The sequence below is a fragment of the Sinocyclocheilus grahami genome, unplaced genomic scaffold (assembly GCF_001515645.1).
Source record: "Sinocyclocheilus grahami isolate Dianchi unplaced genomic scaffold, SAMN03320097.WGS_v1.1 scaffold270.1, whole genome shotgun sequence".
Classification (NCBI taxonomy): domain Eukaryota; kingdom Metazoa; phylum Chordata; class Actinopteri; order Cypriniformes; family Cyprinidae; genus Sinocyclocheilus; species Sinocyclocheilus grahami.
The window spans coordinates 756,810-768,737 of NW_015505449.1; the positions used below are offsets into that span (position 1 = coordinate 756,810).

An 11,928-nucleotide genomic window follows, 5' to 3' on the forward strand; every position below is an offset into this window, starting at 1 on the left:
GTCTGGTGAAGAGCCCTCTTCGCTCCTCGTTATTTGTATGTTTCTTTAAAGTGAGGAAAAAGTGAGGCACTTCACCTGGCAAAGTATACATATTCTCTGGGATGCTGGAAATGCCGTCTTGGCCCCACATATCCTGTTTCATAATACTAACATGATGCAGGCTGGGTCTCCTATTGTCCCACATGCTGCAGCTATAGTCACCTTCTCTCTCATCTATATTGTCCTCAGAGAGGGACGAAGATGTTTTGGACATGTTGTCCAGTGTAGAGCTGAAAGAGATGCTGAGGAATGATGAGGGTTGAGGGCTGATGGCTCAGGACTGATCGTCTCAGATAGAGGTACAAAAGACTCCACTTTGTTCCATCTGCAGAGGAAGGGACGCTTCATAGCCTTCCATACTCTTTGGAAGAACGAACCCATTCCTTTCTTCATCATCCTATTTCTATGTTTCTGTAAAGTGCGGAAAAACAAATAGGTAACACAACTATTAGAAACATCTCTGACCTCAAATTAAAATAATATTACTTATTATTCTTGTTATATTAGAAATAAATTATTGTAAGTATTACCATTTGGCGAAATACATTTACATATGTATATATATATTTATATATACTGTATATATACATATATATAATATATAAATATTTATAAGATATATTTATATAAAATATAACTATATTTTTTAAATAAGGATATATATATACTTTTAATATATATATATATTTAAACATGCATATTAAATGAAATATGATTTTCTTTATTATTTTATTTAAAAATAATTTTATTGTTATTATTAATATAATTAAGTGTAAATTTAAGCATAATAAAGCTGTACTCCAGAGTTCCTTCTACTCTGGGCCGTCACTAAAATTAACGGGACAATTTTTCTGGGTGGACTATATACCACTGAAGACCTTCTGTGGGACTCCTCTATCACAGGGCCCTGGACAGTGTTGTGTATTAGGCTACAGTATCAAATTTCAATCTCACCTGCTGAGCTGGGCTGCGTTCAGCCCCGTCAAAAACGGTGCAAAACGTTTTTCTAACGGAAACGGTGGTGCATTGAACACACTGTTCTGATGACGCAAGAGTTGCAACTATGGCAGCTGAGAAGGCCATTCTTTGTGTTCTTTTTGAAGAATTTTCGGAGCCTGATGAAATCGTTATAAATACGTGTTTAATACTGCAAAATACGCTCAATGGTACAGTTACTGCCCTTGCCGTCCAGAATAAAAGAGAACATCCCAATCAAATGAAGGGATTTGTGGAAACTGTGGTTCCTAATTATTGTGATCCAACATTTGCCTCGCATTTCAGGATGAAAAGACAAACATTTCAGGTGAAGGATAATTATTGACTGTTCAAATGCGGAGTTTTGCGCATCGTGTGTGTGTGTGAGAGAGAGAGAAAGAGAGAGAGATAGAGAGACAGCATCACATCAAAGTGGAGTCAGGTGGCTTGTGTACTGCAAACACATACCAGCTTCATCACTGTGTCTGTCACGCGACTCTGTTCCCCTTTCGGGCTCTGTCTTTACATTTATTTTGAAAGATGAAGCTCACGATTATGGTAAGGGGCGTTACATTTCCGACAAGTGCTTGCGGTGTTCGGCCAGTCACAATGCACTGGGTCAGCTGGCCAATCAGAGCAGACTGCGCTTGTCGGAAGGAGGGACTTGTGGCAAAACGGTGCACACTGGTTTGAGCTTGAACTTGCCCCTGTTCTCCAGCAGAGCTCAGGTGGTTCACGCCCCTTCTGCTCCGATAATGAACTGATCCGGTGAAAACAGACTGAACTGAACACGATCGCGTTCTAAAAATAAATACATTAATAGCCTAATATAATACAGAAAGGAAAAATACATAAAGGAAAATAGTAATAAAAATTAATTCAGGGTTAAATGTGATTACAAATGAACTATATTTGTTTTTATCAAGTAATTTATTTATTTTCCTGTTATTTTATTTATTTTTTTATTTTTTTATGCAGGTTTGGTATGTGAAAAAAAAAAGATATCATAAAAAAAACGTATGAATTTTTAAAAATATACCAATTGCAGTAACTCTCTGTCGTGTATTTTAGTTAACAGGTTTATTGTTGTTAGTGATCTGTTCATATATCAATAAGTGCTGTGGCTATACAGTGGTATCAAATGATCCTTTTCTATACACTATGGTATTGAATGATTGCTCAATTATAACTTCTGCTTTCTGAGTATAATAGTTGGTGTTTTGTGTGATTTCAGGTGTTTGCTGTACGATCTGGTGGGGCCACAGGTGTTGTGGTTAAAGGGCCAGATGATAAAAGCTCAGTGGCTTTCAGGTAAGACCCCTAGACTTTCTTTATGCATCTATGTCCTATATGCGTCATGTCAAGATCAGTGTTTTTTTTTTCCTGTGTATTATTTATATACTGTATAGTATTTGTTAATATTTTGATTGATCCTTTAGTTTAATATAAATGTTTTAAAGTAATTTCAGTTACTTTTGTAATTTTTATTATTTTTTAAAATGTATATTTTAGGTTCAATTTATTTTTATTTCGATTTTAGTTTTGGTCATTTAAATTGAACTTTTATTTAAATAAAATTCTTGAAATAAACATCTTTTATTTCAAATGTTTAGGCTTTTTAAGTTTAAGGTTTTCATCTAATATTTGTATTTCATGTCAGCTTTATTTAAATGACTGAAAATGCTTTTTACTTAATTTTTTTCGTTTTAGTTAACAGTTACAGCACTGGCAAGCATCCTTAAACTGTGTTTCGTTTGACAGAATGGATGACAAAGGAGAGGTGAAGTGTATCAAATTCTCATTGGGGAACAAAATCTTAGCTGTGCAGCGCACTACAAAATCAGTTGTAAGTATCATTGATGGTTGCTGTCGCAATAAATGCAGTTGTTGCACACAGGTTCCCTTTACGTGAATTTCTTTCTTTCTCTTTTTTTTAGGATTTTACAAATTTCATTCCTGACTATCCACACTTGGAATTTTCCCACGAGTGCAAGGTACATCCCTAAACAAACAGAGATTGACTATAATTAGTTTATGTATGTATGTATAAACTATTATTCAAAAGTTTGGGGGCAGTACGATTTTATTCACTAGAAAATTTTATTCAGCAAGGATGCATTGTTTTCTATTTATCAAAAAATCCATAAACTATTATTCAAAAGTTTGGGGGCAGTAAGATTTTATTCAGCAAGGATGCATTAAATTGGTCAAAAGTGACAGTAAAAAAATGTATAATGTTACAAAAGATTTCTATACATCTATATTTCAAATGATTGATGTTCTTTTGAGCTTCCTATTTATCAAAGAATCCTGAAAAAAATGAATCATGCTTTCCACAAAACTATTAAGCAACTGTTTTCAACATAATGATAATAATAAATGTTTCTTTAGCATCATATTAGAATGATTTCTGAAGGATCATGTGAGACTGAAGATTGGAGTAATTATGCTGAAAATTCAGCTTTGCATCACAGGAATGAATTACATTGAAAAATCTTACTTTTTTTTGCAGACAAAGAATGCCAGTATTCTCGGGTTTTGTTGGACCAACTGGAACGAGATTGTATTCGTCACTGACCAGGGAATAGAATTCTATCAGGTGAGGTGACACCCTTACATCAGTTCAGTAAACTGATTTTTTTTTTTTCAACAAAACAAGTCATTCTTTCTACCAAAGGTAAGCAGAATCCTTGTTTTGCAGGTGCTGCCTGATAAACGAACCCTGAAGCTCTTAAAGAGCCAGAGCATCAATGTGAACTGGTACATGTATTGCCCAGAGACTGCCGTTCTTCTCCTTTCCACCACTGTACAGGGTAATGTGCTCCAGCCATTTGCTTTCAAGGTGAGTTTGATGTCTTATTCTTTAATGTTGATTGAAAGCATGCAGGAGTTTTGCATCTGCAGACTTAAACCACAAGAGGGCAACAGTAACTCTGATATTAGGTTGTTAAATCTTAAAACATACTGCTCTAATCTTAACATTATTTTCTCTAGACCGCGACCATGTCAAAGATGTCCAAGTTTGAGATTGAACTGCCAGCGGTGCCCAAACCAGCCAAACTCAGCCTCTCTGAGCGTGACATCGCTGTGGCTACAATGTAAGACGTGTGTATGAACACCTGAGCCAACACTAGACATCTAACTCTGAACAAATGTTATTCTGCAAATTATACGTCAGTTCATAGTTTATGAAATATATTGCAATAATGTGTGAAAAAGCAACTGTGAAGCCCAGCAGTCACACTCTCTCTCTGGACTGTAGTTATGATCAGCTCTATGTGATGTATCTGAAGCATCACTCCAGAACCACCAACAGTCCTGGAGCAGAGGTGGTCCTCTATCACCTGCCCAGGTATAATAGATAACTTACTGTCCAATAAAAGCATTCTGCTCTATTTTTGAGCATTTTTGTTTTTCTTTACCTTTCTTTTAACTGTAGAGAAGGCACGTGTAGGAAGACTCATGTGCTCAAACTAAACACCACGGGCAAGTTTGCCCTGAACGTGGTGGATAATCTAGTTGTGGTGCACCATCAGAGCTCGCAGGTGAGTTTGACAAGTGTTCAGTCTGTTAATCACATGATATTAACATATTCGTGGAGTTGATTATGATGTACATAATGAGCTAGTCATTAACAATCTGCTTTGCTAGTCCTCTGGCATTCGCATTATTTTATTTTATATATTATGGGTGCACTGATATTAAAATTCAAGTTGATATTAGGGCTGCACGATAAATCGCATGCGATATTTAATGCTCATCTTGTCAGCCCGCAGGTGATGGAGATTTACCGCTGATTAAAGAACCCGGCTTTACTGACAAGATGCGTGTTCCAATATCACATGCGATTTATCGTGCAGCCCTAGTTGATATCAATCATTATTTTGTCTGAATGAATTAAAAAACTTAATTTCATTCGCATTATTTTATTTTAAATATTATGGGTGCACTGATATTAAAATTCAAGTTGATATTAGGGCTGCACGATAAATCGCATGCAATATTTAATGCTCATCTTGTCAGCCCGCAGGTGATGGAGATTTACCGCTGATTAAAGAACCCGGCTTTACTGACAAGATGCGTGTTCCAATATCACATGCGATTTATCGTGCAGCCCTAGTTGATATCAATCATTATTTTGTCTGAATGAATTAAAAAACTTAATTTAAATCATTCAAATGCATTTAGGCATCGCAGCATTATAAAGTACTGTACAAAAAAACAAATATTGATTTTAAGATTTGATGAAGATTACATTTAACAATGTTTTTCAATTATTAGTGTTTTTAAAGATTAACTTAAAGTGAGTGTAAATGAAGTCAGATGTAATCCACTTGTAAAATTAGGGGGAATGAGCATGCAGAAATAAATATGAAAAACCTACCAATACAGATAAATAAAATAAAAAAATATATAATAATTTTTTAAAATGTATATCCAGACAGTATTGTACCAATAAAGTGCATCCCTAATAAATATGTAAAAGTATGATATAATCTTATCAGCAAACCTGCTTAAAATAAAGGTCTGATCTGCTCTGTAGCTTGTTTGAAGTGCTTGTCTTATTGTATTTCAGTCTTCACTCATTTATGATATAAAACTGAGGGAATTAGATGGTGCATTAAATGTGCATCAGCCTGTGCTTCCTGCCCAATCCATCAACCCCTACAAGATCCATCTCACAGGTTAAAAAAAAACAAATATTGATTTTAAGATTTGATGAAGATTACATTTAACAATGTTTTTCAATTATTAGTGTTTTTAAAGATTAACTTAAAGTGAGTGTAAATGAAGTCAGATGTAATCCACATGTAAAATTAGGGGGAATGAGCATGCAGAAATAAATATGAAAAACCTACCAATACAGATAAATAAAATAAAAAAATATATAATAATTTTTTAAAATGTATATCCAGACAGTATTGTACCAATAAAGTGCATCCCTAATAAATATGTAAAAGTATGATATAATCTTATCAGCAAACCTGCTTAAAATAAAGGTCTGATCTGCTCTGTAGCTTGTTTGAAGTGCTTGTCTTATTGTATTTCAGTCTTCACTCATTTATGATATAAAACTGAGGGAATTAGATGGTGCATTAAATGTGCATCAGCCTGTGCTTCCTGCCCAATCCATCAACCCCTACAAGATCCATCTCACAGGTGACATGTAATTCATTTCGAAAGCGACACCACACTTTTGACGATAAACTATACCAATATTGCAAGTTTCTATATACCTGTTTTGGCTTCTTTTTATATAATGCTTCTCTGAAAGTGTAAGGAACATAATCTTTCGTTCCACACCCTTACAGGACCTGCGGCCGCTCCAAGTCAGGCCCCTGTGCCTTGTGAACTTTGTATCCTTACAGATGAACTTATATTCATATGTGAAATATACCATATGTACTTGCCCTTCTCAAACTTTTCCTTTACATTCAAGACTCATCTTCCTGGAGTGTTTTCCAACCGGATATCATCATCAGTGCCAGCGAAGGTACTAAACAATGCACAAATTAATTCAAATCTGGCATGACGGAGAGTGATTTATATGTTCTCTGCTTGTCAGGATATCTCTGGTACCTCCAGGTGAAGCTCCAGCCCACACTGAATCTCCTGCAGGATAAAGGCAAACTCATGGACTTCCTGTTGCGGAGACGAGACTGCAAAATGGTCATCTTGTCTGTATGCTCGCAAAGTAAGCAGCAGAGAGCTCTATAATGAAAATGCTTTCTAAAATAACACTGCAAAGCAATTCAAAAGTTATATACAAAGGAAAATGCCTGTTAGAGTAAGATATGATGTTTGTAATATATGAGATATTAGGTTAATGTTTATTGAACGAATGTCTTGTTCTTCAGTGCTTACAGAAGGAGATAAAGGAAATCTGTCTGTGGTGGCCACGGTGTTTGATAAACTCAACCAAGTGTACAAAGAGTACCTGGATGCAGAGCAAGCGTATACTGTGGTCGGTACAGATTGTTTATTATACTGTATTTTCTATATATGAATGTGGTATTTGTAGAAATGTTTATATTTTATGTTTTTCTCTCTCCGTCCTCAGGCTATGGAATCAGGCCCCAGTCGCTCCAGCACTTCTTATAAAAGGCCCGTCCGAACACAGGCGGTGATAGACCAGTCAGACATGTACACACACGTGCTGTCTGACTTCACTGAGAAGAAGGTAAACAAGCATTGTATTTCTTTACAGGATGCAATTGCTTTATTTAAACGTATGCATTTTTTCCTCTATTCTGCAAGTCTCAAATATTTCTGCCTAATGGACATTTCTTATTCTAATGCTGTAAATTGTCTTCTTTGAACAGGGAGTGAAGCATAAGGTCATCATTGCAGTTCTCATGGAGTACATTCGTTCTCTTAACCAGTTTCAGATCCCCGTTCAGGTATAAACTAAACACAATGAGGTCTTTAAAGGAGGAAAAGTTCACCCAAAAATGAATATTTCGGGAAAATGTACTCATCCTCAGGCCATCCAAGATGTAGGTGAGTTTGTTTCTTCATCAGATTTGAAGAAATGTAGCATTACATCACTTGCTCACCAGTGGAGCCTCTGCAGTGAATGGGTGCCGTCAGAATGAGAGTCCGAACAGCTGATAAAAACATCACAATAATCCACAAGCAATTCACACCACTCCAGTCCGCGAGTTAATCTCTTGTGAAGCGAAAACTGTGTGTTCGTAAGAAACAAATCCGTCATTAAGATGTTTTAACTTGAAACCGTCCATAATCCATAATAATGCTTCCTCCTGTGAAAAAGTCCATCCCCTGTTCTCTAACATCAAAATCCATCAACACATTTGTTTAGAACTGTTTTCGCTTATTAATAGTGCTTGATCTGTGCACATTTCTCTCCTGATTCAGATGAGCAACCTTTTATACTGGATTTGTTTTTTACAAACATGCAGCTTTTCACTTAAAACGTTCACAAAACGTTAATTGATGGACTGGAGTGGTGTGGATTACTTGTGGATTATTGTGATGTTTTTATCAGCTGTTTGGACTCTCATTCTGACGGCACCCATTCACTGCAGAGAATCCATTGGTGAGTGATGTAATGCTACATTTTTCCAAATCTGTTCTGATGAAGAAACAAACTCATCTTCATCTTAGATGACCTGAGGGTGAGTACATTTTCCAGAAATATTCATTTTTGGGTGAATAAAAATAATAATTTTTTATTTTTTTTTACCTGTGATTAGGGCTGCACGATAAATCGCATGCAATATTTAATGCGCATCTTGTCAGTAAAGCCAGTTCTGTAATGCAGCTTTTCACTTCACAAAACGTTAATTGATGGACTGGGGTGGTGTGGATTATTGTGATGTTTTTATCAGCTGTTTGGACTCTCATTCTGACGGCACCCATTCACTGCAGAGGATCCATTGGTGAGTGATGTAATGCTACATTTCTCCAAATCTGTTCTGATGAAGAAACAAACTCATCTTCATCTTAGATGACCTGAGGGTGAGTACATTTTCCAGAAATATTCATTTTTGGGTGAATAAAAATAATAATTTTTTATTTTTTTTTACCTGTGATTAGGGCTGCACGATAAATCGCATGCGATATTTAATGCGCATCTTGTCAGTAAAGCCAGTTCTGTAATCAGCGGTAAATCTCCATTGTGCGTGCTTTCACATTGAGCAGCATTAACTACAAGCTGCGCAAAACCACGATCATATTTTGTGCATGTTTTGCACAGCTTGTCCGTGAACAACGGCTCTGGACATAATTGGCAGCTAACTGAAATTTATTTGATGCTGAAGTACAAAAAAGATCCATTGGTGAGTGATGTAATGCTACATTTTTCCAAATCTGTTCTGATGAAGAAACAAACTCATCTTCATCTTAGATGACCTGAGGGTGAGTACATTTTCCAGAAATATTCATTTTTGGGTGAATTATTCCTTCTTCTTTTTTTTTTACCTGTGATTAGGGCTGCACGATAAATCGCATGCAATATTTAATGCGCATCTTGTCAGTAAAGCCAGTTCTGTAATCAGCGGTAAATCTCCATTGTGCGTGCTTTCACATTGAGCAGCATTAACTACAAGCTGCGCAAAACCACGATCATATTTTGTGCATGTTTTGCACAGCTTGTCCGTGAACAACGGCTCTGGACATAATTGGCAGCTAACTGAAATTTATTTGATGCTGAAGTACAAAAAATACTAAAACTAAAATATAAATAAAGATAAAAAACAGAAACAAGTGACAATGACGAAAGCATATTAGAAAATTACTGAAACTTAAAACTAATATTAAAATGAAAACTGAAAATAAAATCACAGACAAGCTGCGCAAAACCACGATCATATTTTGTGCATGTTATGCGCAACTTGTCTGTGAACAACGGCTCTGGACATAATTGGCAGCTAACTGAAATTTATTTGATGCTGAAGTACAAAAAATACTAAAACTAAAATATAAATAAAGATAAAAAACAGAAACAAGTGACAATGACGAAAGCATATTAGAAAATTACTGAAACTTAAAACTAATATTAAAATGAAAACTGAAAATAAAAATAAAAGCCAATTTAAAAAAGAAAAAATACTATGATTGTATATAAATAATATAAAAATAAGAGGTTCCTGCCAAAATGAGTTACATGTGAGCAATTATATTTTGATAAGTAATATTAAGTTTATAACTAATATGGTATAATAAGGCTTTTATATTTACATATATAAACCTTTAAAAATGCTTGTTTTCTTTTCTTTTTAAAAAGTTGTGTTTGAGTATTTAATGTTACATTTGCATTACTTACTAAAGAATCATAGTCGTGTTAAACTGCATAGCTGTCAAAGTTGTGTTGTATGTAGTATACAGTGACTCTTCTCATCGTTGTTCTGATCTTTCCAGCACTATTTGTATGAGCTAGTCATCAAAACTCTGGTCCAGCACAACCTCTTCTACATGCTGCACCAGTTTCTTCAGTATCACGTCCTCAGCGACTCCAAACCACTGGTGAGCTTTACAGTTATTGTAACTCAATTTCTTAAACTAGAACATTCATTTATGTACATTCCTCTTGTCTGTAAAAATCTATGAAGCTTTGCTTCAATAAGAACTTCTTGATGTGGCTGACTCCACTGTGTTTTTTGTGCTTCTAGGCTTGTTTGCTGCTGTCTCTGGAGAGCACGTATCCACCTGCTCACCAGCTCTCTCTGGACATGCTGAAGGTATGAAAAGCTCTTGCATGTTCAGTGCAGATGATTTAAAGTGCCCCTATTATGGATTTTTGAAAATTACCTTTCATGCAGTGTGTAACACAGCTCTAAGTAAATGAAAACATCCTGCAAAGTTATAAATCTGAAAGTGCACCGTGTATAAACTTATTGTCTCTCAAAAGAAAGAGTCGACTCTGAATCACTCAAACGAGTAATTTTTAAAACGAATCCCAAGCCGTTTCATGTTGACGTCAACATGAAACATTAGCAAATTGCCCGCCCACTTGTTGGTCTTTTCGCTTTGGTCTGAATGAAAATGCAAATTCATTCTTTGCCACAAGGTGCCACTTTTGGAGCAGTAAAAATAACTGTTTCCCAGGTAACGCTTTACACAAAGCAGCACTGCGCTCACAAACGCTGCTTTATCAGGCATTACAGGCATGATGAAATGAAAATGAGACCGATCGGACCAATCACCGCAGATTAGCGTCACGCAAAGGGAAGGTTTTGGAAAAATTAATCGTTGAGCGAATTGTTTGGGAGTCGTTGAGCAAATAAGGTAAAAATATATGCATATTATAAGACAATGAAAGTGTTTTTTGACCTTGCATGCATGGCAGCCTGTTGTTGGGGACTCCCAAAACCAAAATATGAACCTTTCATAACCCATAATAGGGGCGCTTTAAGCTTAATTTTGCCTTTAACTGCTGATCTCGAGTGATCCATGCGTGGGTTTGTGTGTGTTTTCCAGAGGCTCTCCACCGCTAATGATGAGATCGTGGAGGTTCTTCTGTCCAAGCAGCAGGTTTTAGGCGCTCTGCGTTTCATTCGAAGCGTCGGCGCCCACGATAACGTCTCTGCGCGGAAGTTTCTGGACGCCGCACGGCAAACAGACGACACAATGTTGTTCTACACCATCTTCCGCTTCTTCGAGCAGAGGAATATGCGGTTGCGTGGTAATCCTGGTTTCAACCAAGGTGAGTGATTTTGAAGAATGAAATGGAGTTTGTGTTCACGAAATGGGCTGAACATCAATATCAAACAAACCAGGGTGTAGAGATATACTTCATTCTTGTTGATTGGAGCAGAAACATCCACACATGAGTGGACCTCCTTTGATATCATCTTCCTGTTTCAGGAGAGCACTGTGAGGAGCATGTGGCCTACTTTAAGCAAGTGTTTGGAGAGAACGCTTTGATGAAACAAGCCATGGCATGAAAGACTACAGTAGCAGCTGGAACGATGGTTTAACCAGGAGGAAACGGTATTGCGTTGAGCAAAATGAAAACCAAATGAAGCTCACACGAACTCTAGAGAGAGTCTAGTGTTACAAGAGACTTAAAAGAGACACTTTACCATCTTGTATGCATGTTTGCCATGAAGTTCAGATGGTTTTAGTGGGTTAAAGCAGTAACAGATCGGTGTTTGAATGGAGAATTACTAATATCGCCACATCGCAAAAGAGTGCTTAACTAAATGGTCTGTATCTATGAATGCTGATCATGTATATACTTTAAAAAGCTTTTACAGTGTATATATAATAAATATAATATGTACATATATGTAATATGCTTTGTGAGATTCTTTACAAAAAAAGAGAGGGCCAAGCACTGGAACAAGTCAAGGCGATTGTTTTAGGTTCATAATTTTTGGCGTGGTGATAACCCACAGATTTCTGGGATTGGTCATTAGATGCTTATCTGTGCTGCGTGTAACTTATGTG

At 36.3% G+C, this 11,928-nt stretch overlaps 1 protein-coding gene across 1 annotated transcript; it reads left to right on the plus strand.

Annotated features, from left to right (window-relative positions):
* The first annotated feature begins 151 nt into the window (after positions 1 to 151).
* On the plus strand, positions 152 to 11,714 carry LOC107599720 (uncharacterized protein C18orf8-like). Its single transcript, XM_016291403.1, has 20 exons — positions 152 to 253; positions 2,249 to 2,325; positions 2,776 to 2,860; positions 2,952 to 3,008; positions 3,527 to 3,613; positions 3,716 to 3,856; positions 4,009 to 4,112; positions 4,277 to 4,366; positions 4,454 to 4,559; positions 5,591 to 5,699; positions 6,327 to 6,371; positions 6,455 to 6,508; positions 6,581 to 6,709; positions 6,873 to 6,979; positions 7,076 to 7,195; positions 7,338 to 7,415; positions 9,898 to 10,002; positions 10,149 to 10,217; positions 10,957 to 11,182; positions 11,344 to 11,714. Exons 1-20 carry the CDS (start codon positions 152 to 154, stop codon positions 11,421 to 11,423), a joined length of 1,971 nt encoding a protein of 656 aa, XP_016146889.1. The 3' UTR covers positions 11,424 to 11,714.
* The last annotated feature ends 214 nt before the right edge of the window (positions 11,715 to 11,928 follow it).